The sequence below is a fragment of the Platalea leucorodia genome, assembly GCF_965183815.1.
Source record: "Platalea leucorodia genome assembly, chromosome: 1".
In the NCBI taxonomy this organism is placed as follows: Eukaryota; Metazoa; Chordata; class Aves; order Pelecaniformes; family Threskiornithidae; genus Platalea; species Platalea leucorodia.
The window spans coordinates 35,313,734-35,336,021 of record NC_138823.1 but is presented as its reverse complement, the minus strand read 5'-3'; the positions used below and the strand labels follow the sequence as shown (position 1 = coordinate 35,336,021).

The 22,288-nt window shown below is 40.5% G+C and overlaps 2 protein-coding genes across 7 annotated transcripts; one reads left to right on the top strand and one right to left on the bottom strand.

The window, feature by feature from the left end:
- Positions 1-1,191: 1,191 nt before the first annotated feature.
- Positions 1,192-17,578, bottom strand: ELOC (elongin C). 6 transcript variants are annotated; one of them, XM_082323297.1, is made up of 5 exons: positions 16,240-16,308; positions 15,707-15,776; positions 8,011-8,072; positions 5,720-5,863; positions 1,192-3,702 (listed from the first exon to the last, which is right to left on the bottom strand). In XM_082323297.1, exons 3-5 carry the CDS (start codon positions 8,012-8,014, stop codon positions 3,512-3,514), a joined length of 339 nt encoding a protein of 112 aa, XP_082179423.1. In that variant the 5' UTR covers positions 8,015-8,072; positions 15,707-15,776; positions 16,240-16,308; the 3' UTR covers positions 1,192-3,511. The 6 variants fall into 6 exon arrangements, with proteins under 6 accessions (XP_082179423.1, XP_082179424.1, XP_082179426.1 ...); XM_082323298.1 differs by lacking the exon at positions 15,707-15,776 and adding an exon at positions 11,251-11,414 and having other exon boundaries at positions 16,240-16,305; XM_082323300.1 differs by lacking the exons at positions 15,707-15,776; positions 16,240-16,308 and adding an exon at positions 17,500-17,578.
- A 280-nt stretch (positions 17,579-17,858) lies between these two features.
- Positions 17,859-22,073, top strand: TMEM70 (transmembrane protein 70; the record flags this gene model as incomplete). Its single annotated transcript, XM_082327930.1, has 3 exons — positions 17,859-18,023; positions 18,518-18,629; positions 19,752-22,073. The coding sequence occupies 3 exons, from the start codon at positions 17,859-17,861 to the stop codon at positions 20,198-20,200; spliced, it is 726 nt and encodes a 241-aa protein (XP_082184056.1). The 3' UTR covers positions 20,201-22,073.
- Positions 22,074-22,288: the final 215 nt, after the last annotated feature.

The following is a 22,288-nucleotide window of genomic DNA, read 5'->3' as shown; positions in this document are numbered from 1 at the left end:
TTTTCAGCTAGGAAAACTGCTATTTCTCATTAGTACCTGCACACTCACATTGTGCTTTTACTGACTCTGCAGTAGCTGTTACTCTCTTAAACTATACCACAACATTTGAGACTTAACAAAATAAACAAAACTAGGGACACAAAACATGGGCTGAAAAGTTAACTTTCCTGCCCCATTAATTTCCTCGTCCACTGTATCTATCACATTAACCAACAGATTTATGTAGGTCTTGGGAAACCCCTTTCAATGGGAAGAGTAAAAACAAAAAAGGGTGAAAAAACCAAATAGCCACTTCTGCAACTTATGCCTGTGAAATATGATATACAGCGATAAAACGCAGACAGAAGCGTTTTCCACACTTACTACCGTTAATTTAAGAAATGCCTTTTAGACATTGTGTTTGATGCAGCTGTTGAATACAACGGCATGGTGAATCTTGATGGTGAATCCTCCTTTCTTCAACCTCAGAACCAAAAAGGAATTTCGTGTCTTGTGGACCGGAGTTCTGATCGTTCCAGATGCACAGACTATTTCATGTCGGAGACCATCAGAGACTTCTTCAGCAGCTTATACATACTCAAATGATGAAAAACCATAACCCAGCGGGACTTTTCTCATTGTTTACAGTTAATAAAGAATCTGTAAGTTTTTATGGCTAAACCAGTCGTTCAGTTTAAAATTTGAAGCATCAGGTACAGGAGTAAGTAAGTAAGTACAGCTTACTAAGTAAAAAGGAGTATTATGGGACACCTGAAGCCTTCAAAATATCCTCTTCAAGGCTGTTCAGGAATACCATCCTTTTTTAGTACTTGGTTGTTTCTGAGAATTGCACGTGCTTGTAATTCAGAGGAGCACAGAGATATCTAACCACTTTAAATCAATGAAAATCTTCAGAACTATGAAAAAAACCCCTTTAATTTTATACACGCAGTTTCACAACCTGTTACCCAAATACTAATTATACTAGTAATGTCCTCACCACATAGCCATGAAAATTATGATTCTACGTATGAATACTTGCTCTGAGAAGCCGTAAATCAACAGAAACACAGGTTTAAAAATTTTCAATTTTGAAATTTATTTAGAACTCAGGGGTTAACCGTGGTAAGTTTCCAATTGTCTGATAATAGCATACCCATGTCACTATCACGGAAATTGCACTAATTCCCTCTGCCCCCCTCCCCCTTAGAAATCTGCAGGTTGGTTTTAACAGCCGGTGGTTTTGCAAATAGTGCGCTCTAGGACACTACTGCATTTCCTGAGTGTTCAAAGCTACTGTATGATACATTAAGCTGAAGGAAAAACAATGAAATATTATTCAGAACTAAACCAGCTATTTTACCCAACTGCTAAAGTACGGAATCATAAAATGCAATGTATTGTAACAGGAAATAGTTTTGGAATGCTTAAAAAGGGGAAAAAATAAAGGAAAAAACACCTTTTTAAAAAAATGACTTTCTTTTTACTTCAATTTTAAACTAAATAATTTTTAACTTCAAGTCATTAACCTCAAGACTATTAAAAATGGCTAAAGAACTTAAGACTCGCTCAGACTGAAACATAGTTGGGACAAAAATATCCATGTCGGTATTCCTTGACCTTTTAGGGTATTCCTAGTGGCTCTAACAAAAGCAGCATAACAGGGTATCTCTGGTCTGTGTTTATCTTTTTAGTGCTCTTGAAAATGAGTTACTAACAGCACTGACCAGAGTGCTTAAACATAGGATTTCAGACAATCGCCTTGCAATGCACTTCAGCTTTATCGTGCAAAACCAATCTAGTCATAAACATCCCCACATTAAACACAATAAATTGTGCCAAAGTATGTGATGTGAATAAATGTCAGCTAATCTATCAACACATTGACAAACGTCAGCGTGTCTATCAAGCATTGTTCAAGCCCAGAGTAAAATTTCCTGTGTCAGAACTGAACTCCTCCATGGGGAGACTGCATAGTCTATGTAAGTTACTAGTTTTTGTCCAGAAAAATCTCCTCAAAGCTGTATTTACGTTGGCAAACAGGTTTAGAGGAGAGTTTCAGCCCTCTAAATTCACCATGAGTTAATACATCAATAAAGAGGTCCCACCATTTGTCAGTGGGATTTTTCCATGAAAGACCACAACCACTTCTTGATCAAAACAAAGCTGAAGCAGTGGCAGCTGATGGAAATGCTAACTACATTTTCTTGCATCGTTTTTTATGATGCATTAGATTTATTCTCATTTACAGATGATTTTGGCAGAAGGGTTCTTCAGGCTGCAGCTGAACAAAAAGCAACTTCTTGTCTCAAGTTTAAGGTTTTTTTTTTTTTCTTTATGGAAACTTGTTTTGAACAAAGAACTGATAGTATAGGCAACTACCAGCACGAACTACCAAGAGATGATGTGTTCCACTTTAGTATGACGTCAGTGGCTTGCCAATCCTTTTCCCCTAAAATATTTGTAAAAACATTGGAAATACCTATGAAATTTATAAAACAGCTCCTTAAACATCTGCTTAATGCCCTTTCCTTCAAATATAAGAGACCTCCACATTTCAGGGTCTTTTTCTGTGGATACAAGGGAGAGGTCGAGGAAGAGGTAAAAGATAGGGTAACTGCTATCTTTTCAGTTGCTATGTTACAAAATTTAAATGACTACTAGTCTAAAGATTAAATACAGACTTTACATAACCAATCACAACAATGGAAATAAACCATAACTGAAACCATATAAAATCCGTATCAGGTCAAGTGACAGTACATTAAGAATAACCTTATATGTTATACAGAAGATAATATACACAGATCGTAACAGTTATTTTTCCCCTTAAAAGCCACTGTCGGTAGGATCACAGTCTTACTGTACAGACAAGTGACTTGAATATTTGTAATTACTAATGGGGAAAATTTAGGTTATAAAAAAAATGTATCATCAAGTACACCTTTACGCATGTCTATACTATGATTTAAATTAAAAGCCTTAAGCATTCTCCTACATACTCCACTTTCAACCTAAATGGAATATCGCTGCCAGTATACAAACCTTAGGGAGGGCACTTCTAATCTAGTTAGTATAACTATGCTATAGGACAGCTATCTTACAAAGGAGATTAAGTTCAGATGTTTAGAAACTTTAACAATAAGAGAAAGTTAGAAACCCTAAACAACTACTCGTATTTAACTATAATTACCTTTTCGAGAGCATTAGACTAAACTCCGGTATTTTCTATGGTCATTGTATTAAAAGAAAGTTCTACCACACCTAAAGGATAAGGCATAGCCATCTACTAATTGGCATATTTGTTTATTTGTCTCAGTTTGTGAAAACGTCCTTATTTGTGTAAGCAGCAAAACAAACTTCAGCTGAATGATTGCTATATGCAAAAGGACTGAAGGCAATTGCCTCTGCAGTGAACTTTACAGTTCTCAACAGCACACACGCAACATGCTATCTGAAAAAAGTTACTAACTGAACTACATGTATTAAATACTGAAAAAAGTTTTACATTTTTTATTATAATTTATTTTATTTAACAATCTAAGAAGTTTGCAGCCATCAGAAGTTCCAGTGCAATTTCAGGTGCAATTGGGAATTCAGGAATCTCCGTAGAGCTGTTAGTATAGCGGACCTTGTAGGTGAAATACATGCATACTTTGGATAGGACATGGGATGGGATCTCTCTAAAATTCACCTCATTCGTTTCATTTTCTGCAAACTGTCCTGTAGAAAATAAAAAACAAAAACAAGACACCAAACCACAAGTCAGAATCTCAATTCACTGCAAAATGAAATGCTTTACCATACTAAACCAACACATTCTAAATAGACTTGCATAAGTCCCATATACCTGGGCATTAGATTCTTCAGTGTAAAGCAGGATGTGCCACCTTCACAACCCTCAAGAATATTAAGACCCCTAGGAACTTTTGTTTCTAACCCTTCTAACTACAAAGCAGAGCTATTTACTGATGTCTATGCATATTTGTGTAGAACTATCTGCATGCACTGAAGCCAATCCGGATTGAATTCTAGTACAGGAACAGTAGGAAGCAACAGAAGAAATGTTAGCATATTGGCAATATCACAGTACTGAAATAGAGAACACTTGCACATCCGTGAAATTATAACCTACTGAACTAGACAGCAAGAGTACTTTTCCTTGTGAACCCCTTTATCTTGCTAGTTTTTATAGTAAAAATTCTTGAATGCCGATTCCTTTACAGAGTCAGTTCTCTAGCCCTCTAAGCAGGCTACTTCGCCTTTTATTCCTTCACATTGTTTGTGAAGAGCAAGTTTTGTAACTACTCTTCCTCTTATGTGTCTGGGAGGCTGACATGGAGTGGATCAGACACAACAGACCTGCTACATATTTTCAGATGCAACCATTACAATGACATTTAGCAGAACATTAAGCTAAGAATTTTAATTGCTCAGTTTGCCCAACTATTACTAAGTAATTTAAAAATATATTAAGCAAATAGATCTCTCCAGTAATCCCCCTCACCAGAATCTAAAAAAGAATATAAGAATGACCGTATTCAGACCAGAGCTCCACGTCGCCTACTGCCCAGCACTCAAGTGGCCACAGGTAAACATACAGGATGAGGGTACAGAAGAGGGAAAGCACACATTAATTTCTCCCTGTTCTCTCCACCCTTTTGGTCTTCAAGAATTAGTTCAGACAGGTTTCTTAAAACAGAGGTAGTCTCATATATTCAGTAACACGAGGTCCTTCCATTCTGTAAGTTTATCTACCTTCCCCTCAAACTTAAGCTAACTTTTGTCATTAAGCTCAGAAACTCCTTGCGACAGGACCTTGTGACCATGTTGTGGCCTAAACCCCAGTAGGCAGCTACGTACCACACAGCCACTCATTTGCCCCTGCAGTGGACCAGGGAAGAGGCAAGGAAGAGTAAAAGCAAGAAAACTCGTGGGTTGAGATAAAAAATTGTTTAATAAGTGAAAGACAAGGGGAAGAAGAGAAAGGAAACAAAACGGATGCAAAGGTAATCACTCACCACCTCCTATGGGTCAACAGATGCCCAGCCAGGTCCCAAGCAAAAGATGGCTAACCTCCCTAACCCCCTCCTCTCCCTTTTTTACTTCTGAGCATGACATTATATGGCATGCAATATTTATATATAAATATCTTCGGTTAGTTTGGGTCACCTGCCTGGTTGTGTTCCCTCCCAACCTCTTGCACACCCCCCTGTCTATTCATTGGGTGGGGTGAGGAGCGAGAAACAGAGAAGGCCTGGACACTGTGCAAACACTGTTCAGCAATAGCTAAAACATTGATGTATCACGGGCATTGTTTGGGTCACAAATCTAAAACACAGAACCATACTACCTGCTATGAAGAAAACTAACTCCCTACCAGCCAGACCCAGTACAGAATACTAAAAGTTCCACCATGGAGGTGGCAATGAAGAACTACCCACTCTTGTTTGTTTTGAACTTGACAGCTACACGTTTCATGTAATACTCTCAAGTTCTCATACCAAGGGAAACTAGTAGTAATGACACCGTAAGATCTCTTAACTGTCCAAAAGCAGACAAAGTCCAATTATATGTCTGGTAGCACAATATCCCACCGAGTGTTCCACTGGAAACAGGAACTAGGCAGGATCAGGAAAAGTTATAATTTATTCCAACTTTCACTCACTGCGTGATATAAATTCAAACTGTCCAAAAGTGAAAACAAAGGATGTGAAGGTACTAAATCCTTTGTACCTACCTGGTCCACTCAACATAGCTTTTATTGTTCCTGATGTTAATGCATGCTCTCTTTTTACAATGAACTCATGGCCATCGGAGGATATTAACTTCACATACATAGCATCTGGGCCCTCACACCCACCGTACGTTTTCTCTTCTCCATCTATAATGGAAAACAGATTAACAGTTTCAGAACACAACAACCGATTCACGTCACTAAGAATGCAAGTCTTTTCTATGACTATGTTTGCAGACTGAAGAACCCAATACAACCAGAAACAAGGCAGAATCATTTTGCATATTTGAAGATGACTTCTCTGAAGCGCTCAGCCACCTGTTTTAAAGTAAGAATTTTTGCAAAAGTAGGAATTTTTTTATTAATCCCTCTCCTCTCTCATTTCTCCATCACCAAATTCTGACATGATTTCTAAAATCTATGTAGGGATGAAATTTTCCTTTAGATGTTCTCAAGTGAATTGAACATGCTACTGCTTCCCTCCATAGGGCTATTGCCATGTTTATCATATTAGTACTTACTAAAAGTTACCTAAATACATATCTAATATTTAAAAATACAGACTGCAAGGAAAAAAGTGCTTTCTGAAGCACAGGTAAGAATAAAAGCAGTCAGTATTCCTGTACTGAAGAAATGACATGAAATAAGATTCATCCTCCCCCACTGCCCAGCCAGACCCAGAACCACACAGCGTTAGTGCACACCCATGTTGGGACCTTTGGTGGAAAACAGGGAAAGTGCAACAACGCTAAAACCAAGGAAATTTGGAAATTCTCCCCACAGCAGTTTTGACTGTGCTTTTTCTGTTTCCCTTCTCCCTCACTATATACCCACTCTCTACTTTGTTTCCCTAGAAGCCCTTATCCCCCTCCCCTTTTTGTTCGTTCATTTATTCTCTCCTAACAGCGCTATCTTTAAAAGTTGCAAAACCAACATTACTGTTGCCACCACCGCACTGTTCACTAGGTGCAGTCTTAACAGTTTTGCCATCTTGCACCTGTCTCGTCTATTTAGGCAGCACGCTCTCTGGGCTAGGAACCACCAACTACTTCGTGCCTGTACAGTGCTCAGCACTATAGGACACCATCACAGAAGACTGTCTCTGTAGTTGGTCTTTATATGTTCCTGTAAACTCTTAAGTAATAAAGACTGCAGTAACATTAAAATATTTTTTAAGAAATGAGTGTAAAAAAAAACCCACCCCACTAAATATACAAATACTATCAAATTCAAACTGGAAAGTTAACAACTTCTTTCAAATACTGTGTTTTCTAAGGGACTAATATAGCAAGTATTGCTAGAATGCCATTAAAAAATACTTGAATTTGACACTGCACATAAAATTTGATTTTCAGAACAATATTAATCTTGACAGAAAGTTAAAAATTAAAGTCCTGGAAGTTCTTCCAGCCTGGAAAAATATAACAAAAGAGATCTGTTTGCTTCTAGAAAAGTAATACACTGCCAGTATTTCGTGATTGTATGCAGAAGTACGGAAGAGAAACCAGATATAGACTACAAACTTGACATTTGATAGTTAGTGTTGTTTCTCCTTCTGATAAAACAAAGAATAGAAATTATATTAATTATACTAAGTACCTTGCATTCTATCTAGTGTTTTAGCAAATTTAACGTTCTCCCAATCAGTTAAATTGCTTTGTGAATTTGAAGTTGAAATTGAATTACCATGTAGTTATTGCCAATTTTAATAAAGTACCGCCAGTGCCAAACATGCTAAAATACATTCAGAAAAAGTATAGATAAAACCTGAATCTGTCCAATCATGTTTCATTAACCAGTCATTTGTAGAGGCAGATATGACAGTTTCAGACATTTAGTCAGATCACACACACACAATGTAATTTATCAGAAATAAGTCCTTATTATGATCTCTTAGCCAGAATTCAACAGCCTGACTTTAGTTAACAAACAAACAAGTATTTAAAACAGTACATAGTGAAATTTTCTTGTCCACTATCTAGAAGTTTAGTGCTATAAAAGCCTAAAGGCATCCTATTTTAGCATGTACATTTTCAGCACTATGCATATTAAGCAAGTGAAATTTATTGTTAGATAAATGCACTCTGAACAAGTCCTTCGACAAATGAACAATCACTTGAGAAAATCCTCCTAAAACACATTTGTAGGAAGTTCCATTAACTTTTGAGGCTACAAGAAAAACAGTGACAAGATCAACATTTAAAGTCTTACAATCCACCTCCTCTACCAATGTAAGACAGAAAATGCTTCACATTATAGGAAGTAAAAAAAACCCTCTACGATGATGAACTTACCCATTCTCTTCTTATAAAAAAAAATTGTTTCTTTTCAACAGCAGCTTTTGCAATAGGAGCGTCTGAAAAAACACAAGTGGCAATATTTTCAGTCAGTAGTACGATTTCTTAAGTCAGCTTTAGTCATCAGCCTTATGTTACCATAAACACTCTTCAGAAAATAATTTGATGATTCACAGCATGCAATGTTGATAAGCATTACGTTTTGAAAACGTTAAGTTTTGAAAGTTGTCTTTGCTGTCCAGAGATCCCTACCATATGCAAGAATCTCTAAATTTTAGCTTACTTTGTAAAGAAGTTGTTCCTCTAAGCTTTTTAAAGGCCCCTGACTATAAAGCCACAGTTATTTCAAGAGCCTTACAATTTTTACCACTAAAGACACCATCCATGCAATGGTATTGGGGAGGTAAAGAAAGCAAGTTTTGCCATACTCCAAAAGACGCTTAAGAGACTGAACGGTGTGTCTACAGAAAAAAAAAAAAGTCAGAGAACAGTTCACTTTGCTGTGAATAGGGGAGTGGTTGTCCTGCCATTCAGAGGGACATTGGCAAGCTGGAGAAAGGGGCCAACAGGAAACCTATGAAGTTCATCAAAGGGAAATGCAAACCCCTGCACCTTGGGAAGAATTACCCCAGGCACCAGTGCCGACTGGAGGCCCACCAGCTGGAAAGCAGCTTTGTAGAGAGAGAGACCTGGGGGTGCTGGTGGACACCACGTTGAACATGAGCCAGAAACAGGCCCTTGCAGCAAAGGCGTCCAACAGCACCCTGGGCTGTATCAGGAGGAGTGTTACCAGCAAGTTGAGGCAGGTGATCCCGCCCCTCCACTCAGCACTAGTGGGACACATCTGGAGTGCTGGGTCCAGCCCTGGGCTCCCCAATATATGCCAGACTGAATGGAGTCCTGCAAAGGGCCACAAAGATGACCGAGGGATTGGAGCACCTGTCATATGAGGAGAGGCTGAGAGAACTGGGGTTCTTTAGGCTGGAGGAGAGAAGGCTCAGGGATCAGTCTAATCAGTGTGCACTAAATACCTGGCGTCCAACTTGTCCTTCCCAGAAGACTGACAGTTCCTGATACAACCACCAATGTCACCTAGATAATCTACTTCAGACATTTAGTGTAGTTATTCCCATGGAAAGTTAACCAGGAGCATCCATAGCTTATGAATTGACATTCGGCTTGCTGCATATGTATTTCGCCATGTAAATGAATCCAAAGAGTTAGAGAAATTGAAGCACTTATTTGCAAAACAAATCTGGTATGTTCAGATACAACATATATTTCTTTACGCTGAACTGCATCTCTGCTGTGGAAAAGAAAACTTTAGAAGAGAAATTCCACCCACCCACCTGCTGTCCTAAAATTCCTTTCACATCAACAGCTACTCTCCAAACATTAACCCAGTACAAATCAATGAACTACTGTTGTGTGCCCACAGGTTCAGGAAAACAGCACCAGTGATTCTGTGTGGTTTCCCAGCCGATATCCAGGGTCGGGGGCAGCAAAGAGACTGTTAAGAATTCTGACAATCCATGTTGTTGCTTCAAAAAGCAATTAGCAACAGCAGAGGCATGAACTGCGGTTACTCACTAGAGAAAGACCCCAGAGTGGGAGGTGTGAAAAAACAGAATAGAGACCACTCCCTCCATCCCCTCCCTCCTATGTTTCTGGTAAAAGCTTAGCAAAAAACATAAGCAAGTTGAAGAGGAAGCTGCAAGATTTGGAGGAAGTTTTACAGAGATCTCTGCATCTCTTCAGAAGATGCAGCTCTTTTGTTATTGCTGGTAGCTTCACTTCTCAACAGCACTTTGGTGCTGATTTGTTCCATCTCCCTTTTTTCTTAACTACAAATATGAAATAGTCTGAATGTTTCCTCGAGCTTTCACAAGAAGGCACTTTGTTATGTACACCTTATCAAACTACACATGCATAAACAATAGTTTTTAGCTGTCTGTGGAGAACTGAGCAAAAAGCATCCTGTACTTACACTGTTGTTGTTGTCTTTGAAAATCACCCTGACTACAGAAATAGCTTATAAAATATTTTCCTTCCCCACTGGTATAAGGAACACCTTGACCCGTACTCTTGCAGGTGAAAGGTTTCTGACTATAAGGCACATTCAAGAATACCTTTTGAGAGTTAATGTGTGTACGCTGTCATAGAGATACCTTAGCATTGAGTGTTAAATGCCTTCGCCATTTTCAATAATTCCAGGAACTCATCCAAGGAAATTACATCTGGGTGCTGGAACAGCTGTGGCACAAAACTGATGGGATCTTTCACCCTATTTCAACAGTTTTTTAAAATGGAAATCAAGCATCTTACTGGAGAGTATCTGTTGCTCAGGAACTGAAGGGATACCTTACATTATTACTTCTGCTTCACAGAAGAGAATCACTTGTGCTACCTCTTTCTCTAGTCACAAAAGCCTTCCCAACACTCCAAGACAGTAGTGAAACAGCTCATGATTTATAAATAATAATAATTAAAAAAAACAACCCACACACAGAAGAAGTGATACCATTTTGTGGAGGTACCGGTGACGATAAATTGTTCCTTGGTTTCCAATACAAATAACGCCACTAGATACAGGAATAAAGACAGGCTAGTTAGTGGGAATGCAAGTGTATTAACACCTTCCAAGGTAAAAGCATAACTTGAGGGGGCCAATACATTGAAGCTGGGGAACTGAAAAAATGCCTACACCAAAACTTTAGAACTGTCCCAAAAAAATTGCAATGAGCATTTTAGTAAAATCAAATTAAATGTGCCATTATATGATTAGAGAGGGGAAAAAAATACACTAGTTAACACTTAAAGAAGAAAAAAAATTATCAGACTCAGTGGTCTGAATCCAATTGTAAAAAGGAAAACAGGATAAAAATGCAGTAAGCGTTAGCAGATTTAGGACATGCTGGACTAATCCAATACCTAAAAAATGAATCAGTCATTTCCTTGAAAAAAGGAAACGCAAACAAAATGGAATTTGGACTCAGTAAATTATCTGAGGTTAAATGTGATAAGAGGGTAATCTTAAAACGAGAAATAAACTTTCTACAAGAATACAGTATGATGTTGCAAACATGGAACAATTGGACTAGAAAAGAACTACTAGTTCCTCCAAAAATTATATTGAACTTTTTTCTTTTAACAATGCTGCCAGAAAAGAATAGGCAGATTGAGGTGAGACAGAAGTGGAAAGCACTGCACCAAAGGGGAATGGAGTATCATACACACAAGTGACCAGTCTTGAAAAATGGCATACTGGAAGCCACACGAAATAAAATCTGTGCAATGCAAGATTCCTGCACATCAGGACCGATACAAGCTTCTTTCATGTAGACATGGCTTGTTATTTGGGAGTATAGTCATTCTGGGATCAACTATAAACTGATGCAGCTCTGTAGGGAGGAAAAAAAGGGAAAAAAGAGGAAAATGCACATCAGGGATTTCTTTGCAATAGAGATAGGGAAATACGAACATCGTTGCACATGAGCAACAACTTGTCTGGAATAACATACACAATTCTGAATTCCTGTTTTCAAGAAAAAGAAGTTCTAATTACAAGAACTACAGAAAGGAGCTACTGATATGACCAAAGAGCCTGTTGTATACAAGAAAAATTAGTCTTGCTTACTCAGCTTAGCAAAATAAAACTTGAATGAAGATAAATATAACAATTCATTATAAAAGGGTAAACATCAAAGAGGGAGAAGTATGCCAACATTATTCCTCAGTTTAAGTCCAACAAATGAACATAAACTAAAAAAAGAATAAAATTTATACTGAGAAGAGAGAAGGAAAGAAAAAAAAAGAAAGTTGGGAAACCTGAAAAACTCAAAAAAGCAGTAACAACTTGTTAGCATCTATTGTTTCCTCTTCTGGATCAAGAACTGTTCAATGTGTCATGACACTTTATGAAGATTAGAATATACTACAGTTCAAAATTATTATTTTGTGAAAAGCATCTTCTTCCCAACAACTACACTCAAGTTATCTGAGACAGTATTAACATGATCTTGTGCAAGCCAGAGTCTATTTTTTCAGTCAACTATCTTACTGGTTCATAAGTTTACGGAAAAATAAATGGGTACAGCAGAAGAAATACACTGAAAAATTGGCACAGAAAACATGCAATATTTGATTTATTTTTGATAAAAATCTTGATTTGTTATTTAGCTCCCCCAAAACCAGGAAAAAAAATGCACATAGAAAAGAAATTAGACAGACGAAGGATGTAGAAATCCCTGCCACACACAAGTTATTGCTTGTGCGTACAGTAAAAGGAGTGTAAAGGGAAATTTTCTGCACAAAAATATATTTTTTTAAATTGACAGCTGTGTGCCTTTACATATTAAATAATAGGTTAGAAACAGGAAAGTCAAGCGACCTGGTATTTTCTCTTACCAGAAATTCTTTTCTTACAATGTATTTTCCAATACAGTGTTTATTGCAAAACATGTCACTATATTTTCCTCCTGTATAATGAAAACAATATAAATGACAACATTTGCCAAGACAACATGATGAAAGAGACTTGGCGAGATTTCTGAAGATGCCTGGTAACTACCTATATTTTAATTACTTTTCCACATTTTATAGCTGCCCCTCATCTGACTTCACCAAGACCACACCAACACAACAGTAGGGAAGAGAACAATCCAAGTTTTCTGAACACTCAAACATTTGTCTTTTTTATTATATATTTCTGACCTGACTATTTCAGACTCCTGCAAAGAACCGCTGATTTTTGTTGAAGAACATTCGCGATTCTATTTCCCCTTCAAGAAGCTTATGTGGCATTACCAATTAAGTAGCTCAGCTCCTTGCCTTTAATCTCAAAAAAGAACATATATTAGGTATTATTGTTCCTCTGCCTTGCCTCCTTAAAAAAAAAAAAAAAAAAAAAAAAAAAAGAGCAAAAACCTGCATTCATTAAGAGAAAGATTACATAAAAAGGATATGCCACTTTTTAATCAATAAGGAAGAATACAGTATGACTAAAACCAGTGTATTTGGCACAGATACTTTCCAACCAGTCTAAAAAGGAAGCTCTTGCTGTAGAAAACATAAAATTCTTGTTAGATATTAACTGAATCTTGTTAGATTATAACTTGTTAGATTATAACTGAAAATTTTCACAAGTTGCTAGAATATGTATACCTACAAGGTAGAATATAGCAAGGCATCATAAAACATGGTAATTAACCCACACAAGGCAAGTGTTCTTGTTAGCATACTTAAACATCTTATTCTTGTCCTTACAACTCTAAGGAAGAATACTATGGTATAGTGAGTTTAGTTTGACCTCTTTCCTGCTTCTCTTGAGCATCAAATGCAAGAAAAAAAACAAAGCATATCCATGAACTTCCCACCTCACTCCCGAAGCTGCATGCTTATCTCCCAAGCTTTGCAGAATTTCCAGAATATCATTTCCTTGTATATCTTGCATGTCGATGAGACCGGAATACACTTGAAGGATATATGTGAATGTAACTGAACACATGCAACCCCTGTACGGATTCCAGAACCCCATTGCTTTATTCTGGTTAGCACAAGAAAATCAAATCTACACAAACATTTCAAGCACTCAGATTCTTTGATCTCACAGAAAACTCTTTAAAAACTCAAGATTCTGGTCTAAGGAAACTCAAATGGCTTCCAACTCATTAGCTGCGCAACGCATACACAGCTTTTCTGTGCTTCAGCTGGTGACATTTCTGTATTCTACACTATCAATTTTTGGAAAATGTGGGGCAAATAACACAAATGCCTTCACAATTCCTAGGTCAGTTTAGAAGACAAATGTGACATTTTCTGGGTGTCATTTGTATATTAGTAAAGTTCATCAGTAAACAAAGACTGTTGTGTGTTAAAACAGTAGCCTCCTACTGTTTAATCCTAAATTCTAGTCCTATTCTTGATCCTATACACTAAGTTGCTTAAAAATACTGCTCTTTAGTTTAATATTCACTGTTCAGTACACATCAAAAATAATTAATGTAAATAAGAATTGAAGCATATTTAGAAAAAACATGAGGGAAAATTGGTACGGCATGATTTCCGAATCAGCTGATTCACTATTCCATACTCACAGGCACTAAAACTCAAACATTCAGGGGCAAACTGAAGTGTGACAGGAAGGTGTACTACAGGTGAATGCTAGTTAAGATAAACAGGGGATGAGGTAGGGTAGCATACTGTGCATGGAGTATCAAAGATCTCACATATGAGATGTTCTTTTTCTAAGGAAAAACTTTCCTTTTTGGTAATTGCCAAGAAAGTTTTTAAAAAAAAAAAAAAAAAAAGGCAGGGTGGTGTTACTGTTTTCTTCCTAACATACAATAAAAGCCCTGTACTGTACACGTTTTGCCATTAGGGGAAAAAAAAAAGCTGCTAGCATACTGCAAAATTTTATAGCACATGGACTTCTGCCCTTTTGTTACAAGCATTCATCAAAAACTACTGTTATGCAAACTGCCCCATAATGAAGATAATTAAATTCTGAACCCTTCTAGATGCAAGAGAACTTGTCAAAATACACCAAAATTCTTTTATTTTAATCTGACAAAACCCATACTTTTATGACAAAACTTTAGGGCTTCTTGTAATATACCCTGAGAATTGCAAAAACACAGTAAAATATCTGAAGCTACGTCTACTTTTGAAAGGTATTAATTTGTCCTCACACAAAACATAAGGGACAGAAGCACGAACACAAATGTATCAGAAAAAGAAATATGAAGGTGGGAGATAGAACAAGGTACCTCAGAGAATCAACTGGATCTCCTTACTGTACCAATACCGTCTTCACATTAAGACTACATGAAACTACCTAAATCTGTTCATCACCCATTCTAATATAAAGAAATAAATCACAAATGACTTTTCTTTGATACAACAAGAAAAAAATTAAATGCTGAGGTATTGAAAGTTTCTAAAGATTGTCTTAAAGCTCCAATGTTAATGGAAAATGCTAGTGAAAATTTTACTTACGTAACTTAAACACATTAAAAGGGTGATCTCAAGGTATAAGGTGTGTGCTACCTGTGCAAAGATGGTAGCCAGTTTTTCTGTATTACAGGAAAAACTAATTAACACTTATTCCCCTTCTAAGTAACTCTTCGGTTAATAAACATTATTTCTATCCCAACAATATTTTTTGTCTTTAGTACAGCAAAAGAAGGAAATTGGAGCACAGAAGGGATTATTCAGAAATAAGGGCACAAAGTGGTTCTTAGATTAAAAGTCCCTCACTGGTCTATTTATCTATGTTTTTCTGGCTGGCTTCCAAATTGAACTTTTGCAAGTGATCTTCAGCAAACCCAAGTAAACAAATGGCCTATGACTATCTAAGTCTCCCTACAGTGCAAGGCTTAACTCATAATCTACGGTATTAAACATCTTTATTAAAGTTCCTGCACATAGTATTACACACTGTAAGCTTAAACTGGGCCTCAAGGTTAACTGCTTAACACCCCTTTTCCTTTTTACACATATATTTGAAGACATCAATAATTTACCAGTGCTCAGGTTCCCTTACATTAAAGAAGAATCTTCCTCTGGGGAACACATGGTACTCAAAAGCTTGTTTTTCTTACTACATGTAACTGTATCACCCTTTTCCGTCAACGTTGCTTTGCTTATTTTCGTCGACCATTACAGCTAACGCACTTTAACCAGCACTTCTCACCTTGGTATAACAACCCCTGGGGGTGCATCCTAAATTCTTTCGGCCTTAGTTTTTCCCCTCTCTCTAGGGCCTGGCGTGGGAAGAGGGTGGACGTCATTTGTGGCGGAAAAAGTTTAAGAGCGATATTTAATTAACACACCGTTCCGGAAAGCCCCTTTCCCGGCGGCGCCTGGATTTCACGGAGCCGCTTCACTCCCGCACGCAGAGAAGAGAAACGCGCCCTCCGCCGCCGTCCCGGCGGGGGAACCCCGACTTGGCACCGCACCCCTCCGCACGCCCCCCGACAGCTCCCCCGGCCGCTCCAAGCCTCTCCGCTCCACGGCCCGGCTCCCGTCCAGCCCCCCCCCCCCGCCTCCGGGAGCGGGGCGAGCGCGGCGCGGAGGGCGAGGCCCGCTCCCCTCCGAGGGGCAGGCCCCGGGGGCTCCCCCTTCCCCGTTTTCCGCCCGCCTCGTCCCCCCACCCGGGAGGGCGTCGGCGGCGGAGCCTCCCCTTCCCCAGCGGAGCCAGCCCCCGCCGCCCCCGCGGCCACTCACTCGTCAGCGCCGCTCCCTCCGCCCCGCTCGCAGGGCCCCCGCGGTGTAGGGCCAGCTGCCTCCCAAGAACTTCCGGTAAGGCCACAGGTCACTTCCGGTCCACGGCGAGCGCCCCCAGCGCCCTGCCCGTGGAAGGCCTGCAGCGCCCGGCTCCCGGCATGCTGTGCGGCGGGGAGCGGTGCATGCTGGGGCGCGTAGTTCCGGGGGGGGCAGGTGCCGGTCGCCATGTTAGGAGCGGCGCGGGGAGGCGTTGAGACGGGGCCGCGGGGCTGGCGGCTGCCGGGGTGTCCGAGGGGCGGCCTTCCCGGGCCGCGGCCGGGGCACGCAACGTCCGAAACTCACTGAACGCGGGTCCTAATTAGAATCATAGAATCGTTAAGATTGGAAAAGGCCTTTAAGATCATCAAGTCCAGCCATTAACCCAGCGCTGCCAAGTCCACCACTAAACCAGGTCCCTAAGCACCACATCTTTTAAACACCACGTCTTTTAAATACATCCAGGGATGGAGACTCAACCACTTCCCTGGGCAGCCTGTTCCAGTGCCTGACCACCCTTTCGGTGAAGGAAGTTTTTCCTGATATCCAACCTAAACCTCCCCTGGCGCAGCTTGAGGCCGTTTCCTCTCGTCCTATCGCTTGTTACTTGGGAGAAGAGACCGACCCCCACCTCGCTACAACCTCCTTTCAGGTAGCTGTAGAGAGCAATCAGGTCTCCCCTCAGCCTCCTCTTCTCCAGGCTAAACAACCCCAGCTCCCTCAGCCGCTCCCCATAAGACTTGTGCTCCAGACCCTTCACCAGCTTCGTTGCCCTTCTCTGGACACGCTCCAGCACCTCGATGTCCTTCTTGTAGTGAGGGGCCCAAAACTGAACACAGTACTCGAGGTGCCGCCTCACCAGAGCCGAGTACAGGGGCACTATCACCTCCCTGGTCCTGCTGGCCACACTATTCCTGATACAGGCCAGGATGCCATTGGTCCTCTTGGCCACCTGAGTACACTGCTGGCTCATGTTCAGGTGGCTGTCAACCAACACCCCCAGGGCCTTTTCTGCCAGGCAGCTCTCCAGACACTCCTCCCCAAGCCTGTAGCGTTGCATTGGGTTGTTGTGACCAAAGCGCAGGATCTGGCACTGAGCCTTGTTGAATCTCATGCAGTTGGCCCCGGCCCATTGATCCAGCCTGTCCAGGTCCCTCTGTAGGGCCTTCCTACCCTCCAGCAGGTCAACACTCCTGCCCAACTTGGTGTCACCTGCAAACTTACTGAGGGTGCACTCGATCCCCTCATCCAGATCATCGATAAAGATATGACACAGGACTGGCCCCAGTACTGAGCCCTGGGGAATACTCTCGGTCTCGCCCCCGCCCGGCTGTCCCCGCGAATGCAATGCCAGTGGCAGCGCTGGGGATCCGCCTAAGGAACCCACACCACCCGCGGGGCCGGGCTGCGGCACGGCCGGGCGGCGGCCGGCGACGGCGGCGGCCTGGCGGGGGCGCGGTGGAGTCGGCGGACCCTTCCTGCCGGCGGAACCAAAGCGCGGCGCTGCGGGGCGGCGGGGGGCTGCCGCCTGGCGCACCGCTCTGCGCTCTCTCTTCGCCGGCCGCTGCGGGACGCGACCCGCCATGCTGCTGCTGCGGGCCGCCTGCTGCCGGCGCGCCGCCGCCCCGGCCTCCGCCCCGGCCTCCGCCGCCGCCGCCGCCGCCTGGCTGCGGGGCGCCGCTCACCGCGGGTTCCCGGCCGCCTGCCGCCGCCGGGCCGCCCTGCCCGCCGCCGCGGGGCCCCAGCAGGTTGCGTGGGGGGTGGCGGTGAGGGGATGCGGCCGCGCTCCACGGAGGGGGGGAAGGCGGCAGCAGCCCTCGGATTCACCGCTTTTTCCTTGCGAAAAAAGCGAATCTAAGGAGGGAAGGGAGGCTCCACTCAGGGCGTAGCTGAGATCAAGCGGAGACCTGGCAAGCGCGGGGGCTGTGAATGTCTGCCTGCAAAGCCGTGGGTGAAATGATGGCGAGCTTAATATTCCTCAGTGGGGTTGCAAATATTTAATGTGGATGTGGGATATCTCAATGGAAGATTATTAAAGCAGTCAAGCCGTATATTAGCTGGAGTTTGTGGCGTGCTTTGTAGTATCACGTAACTTTAATCCCTAATTTAAGATGCTGGGAATAGGTTCAGGGCAAGGAGAAACTTAGCGTGTGTGTATATACGTGTGTGTGTGTGTGTGTATATATATAAAGTCTAGATTGGTACTGATGTTGCTTGCCCATGTACTGCTTTCATCTTTCAGGTTACATCTTTTCGAGGAGTGGCTGTTCGCAGCCTGTGCACATCCTACCCCCATGAACACCCAGAACACGGAAGATTAGTTTATAAAGGAAATTTGGCAAAGGCAGTGTTAGGTATGTGATTTGAAGTGACTTGTATTGTTTTTTTTTTTATTTACTCGTGTTTAATAACTTTAAAATGCAGCATTATAAAAGAGAACCGTCTCCTTTCCAACTCTGCTAAAACCTGGATCCTGTGTACAGCAAAAAAAATGTGGTGGTGGTGCTTGGTTTCTGCTTCTACACTTAGGTCTGCGGGGAGTTCTGCAGGTACTGTGCATCTCTGTAACCTCTCAGCCTCCCTCTGTTTCTCTTGCAGCCTTTGGAGTGCATTGCCCAACCCAGTACCAAACAAAGACTAGCTGTAACTGCTATTTACATTCTGTATGCTTTCAAATGTTACTGAAATGTTTCTGAAGTAGACAGATACTATGATGAAATGCACTATCTGTAATGAGACTTTGTTGATCTTTCTTTGACCAGTTAATGTTACAAAGACCTAGTGAAAAGTAATCCACTGGATGCTTTCTGATACGCATTTTTGAAATGTGTCTTAAAGAAGGAGGAAGTATGCCTTAACATACTTAATTATCACAGCATCTTGGACTACTGGTTCTCATGGTGGCTTAAGGACTGTGGGTGGTCCACAACACTGGCTGCTGTCCCTCAAGCTGCATGCAAGATGGCTGCGGAGTACTTGTGAACATTGAATAACCTAGGGTTTTCAAGTTATGTATGGTGGGGGACCAGGCAAGCCTCTTTGTAATGCACACTGAACATCAACATTAGTTGTTGAGGAAGAGAGAAATTCCCAGTCATATCTGTGATGGCTACCATTATGCGTGTCCGTGACGAGTCAAGTTTCTTTTGAAATCGGTTTCCTATCTGGGAAGTGAAAACTTCATAGGTGTGCATAATAGCTAGTAACTGACTTCATCATAGAAATAGAGCCAGCTACCAGCTTTGATGAAGCCAACATGAACATATAAACGAACCAGAACAGTGGCAAGAAGACAGGGTTGAACTTTCAATGGTTTCTTTGTGAGCTTAAAAAAAAGGGGGGGGGGGGGGAAAGTGGATTTTCAGTAACTTCAGCTGTTCAGGTAATGCCGTCAGTATATAGTAGCAGAACATATGAAACTGTAGAGATAATTTTACTCATAAGTATTAACCTTTGTTTTGTTTTGTTTCATGTAGGTGTGAGGTTTTTCTCTTACTCCACCAGCATATTCAACCTGTTCATGATGCCCTACATCATGCTCAAAACTGGTATTGGATTTGAAAGCCTGTTTATACAAGCTGCCTTTTATGGGTTGATCGGGTTTTTTACATTTGTAACACCAGTTACTTTGCATGTCCTTACAAAAGGCTATGTAATTCGACTCTATTACAAAGATGAAATGGACACATATACAGCCATTACATACAATGCAATCTTGGCAGAAAAAGCAACTGTTTTCCATCAGAAAGATGTAAAGATTCCAGACATCACCAAGATGTTTACAACATTTTATGCTAAAACAAAATCAATGCTTGTTAATCCGTCGCTTTTCCCAAATCCTCAGGATTATAACCATCTCATGGGCTATGACAAATCCTTTTATTTTAACTTAGAGGAGGAGAAGGAAGCTGATGAAAGGAAATAATTTGAAGATAATGAATGTCACTATCATTGTTCGTGGTGCAGTGATATACATGTGAAAGAATGTAAAATTCTATTACACTTTCTTAAGTATCAGATAGCTAGAGTTCCCCAAATACATTTTGGAATGTATAAAAAAAAAACCATTTTTTTAAACTTGTAAACAATGTGAGGGTTTCTTCAGAGCTAATGACACAACATAGTAAAAAAATGCTTAGATCTGTCTTGGACTTGTTTGTTCTCGGCTTGGTTTTTGTTGTTAAATATCCAGGAGAACTGTAAAATGCATGGGCTGTGCAGCAATCTGCCATCTCCATTTCAAAAGCAACCATTCATAGAAAAAAAATCATCAATGCTCACTACCTGTCAAGTACATAGTTAAGCTTTTAAGCCTTAAAGATTAATTGTACTTAATCCAAAATGATCAGGCTTTTTGGTCAATGCTGCTGGTGGTATAAAGGGAGTGGAGATGGCTTTGACTTCCCTTTGTGAGAGGATCAGTAGCCAGGAGGAGTCTGCAGAAAGCAGACGGGTATTTGCTAGTTCATGTTGCAGCCTCCTAGAGGCCTGCAAGCTTCTGCAGAAGATAGGGAGAATGGCTGTGTCACAATAATCTCTAGCTACTCACAGCTACTAAATGGTTTCTTAAGCTAGAGTCCCACTCCGAGCAACCCTGGCCCCAGAGGTGGAGAACAAGAAGCCTCTCTTGTTGGGCAGGGGGAGACACGTTAGCGAAAGATTTGCTCTGTGAATATCCCATTGAAAATGTGCTGTATTTGAACCAACTTAAAGAAAATACCAGCAGCTAGTGGTTAAAATGGACTCTGTCAGCATTTATGTAAGGTGGGGAAGCAAAAGAGAATCTCCTGTAGAGTACTGTTTAGATCTTGTGCCTTTAAAAAACATACCTCTTGATTTTTAGCACTGCAAAGAAAGCCACCTTTAGCTCAAGTAAAAAGAGGATTAGATCTTTTCATGTGACTAGACTGGTTAGTTTTGCACTCTGAGTATGCAGAAATTGGATTTAAATGTTTTTAGCCCAAGGAGAGGTTTGTCATATAACTGACAGATACTTGTTTTCAAATCATGAAGGGCCTAAATATTTTGAGACTTAAAAATTACTGAATTAAAAAAAAAAAAAAGCAAAATTCAAATTAATCCTTTTGTATTAGCAGTGCCCTTTGTAACAAATAAATCTGATGCTTGCTACTAATTGTCATCCTGATACTGCAAATAAAGAAAAATAATTATAGCTACCTTTAGAGATGTTTCCAAAGTTCTAGCTGAAAAAATGTATTTAAATGTCTTCCAAGACTGTTATTTTGGTTTACTGTCATAGGATGACACTATAGGTCATATTAAAACATCAGTGTTTTTAAATGTTGTTTTTCTGAGTGTTGAAACTGCTCTAATTGTACTTGCTGAATAATTAAAAGGCAAATCACCCCATCTAGATATTTTTGAGGCAATTCTTTTGTGTTGGCACAGCTATAATTTTAAAAGCCTGGTCTAGCCTCATTAAGCCAGTATCACTTAATAGGTAACAATAATATAAAAAAAAAAAAATCCATAAATGATATTGAAGATGTGAGGCCAGTAACAAGCAATTCAGATCATCTGGTTGTACTACTTGTCCTTATTGAAATGATGTTTTACACCCAATTAAATATAATCTTTCCATTCTTTCCATGTCTGATGCATTCACTCTCTTCTTGCGCTTGCAGATAAAGATAACTTCATCTTTAAATACCAAATACAGGGAGAACAAGAAATAGAGTTTGCAAGAGAAGGTAAAGGAAAGGCCCAGAAATTATATTTATATACTTCTTGAGCAATATCAAAATCCTCAGCCTTTTCTTTTGACTGCAGAAAATTTTCACTGTTATATTTGAGATTTGGCTGCTTCAGATTTAAGCAGCAATAGCAAGAGGTTTCCATCCCAGTGGCTAAGTTTCTCAAAAAAAGTATGAAAGTTCAACGTTATTTTTTTCTCTCTCTTCTGACTGTGAAATGCAAGTTAAGCTAATATGTGGCTTTCTGACACATAGATGATCTTAAAAAAAAAAAAAAAAAAATAAAAAAAATCCAGATT

Coding starts and splice junctions, on each gene's coding strand:
- ELOC (XM_082323300.1), bottom strand. Junction 3,703..5,719: donor AGCTATGTTGAGTGGACCAG/GTAGGTACAAAG, acceptor TATTTTCTACAG/GACAGTTTGCAGAAAATGAA.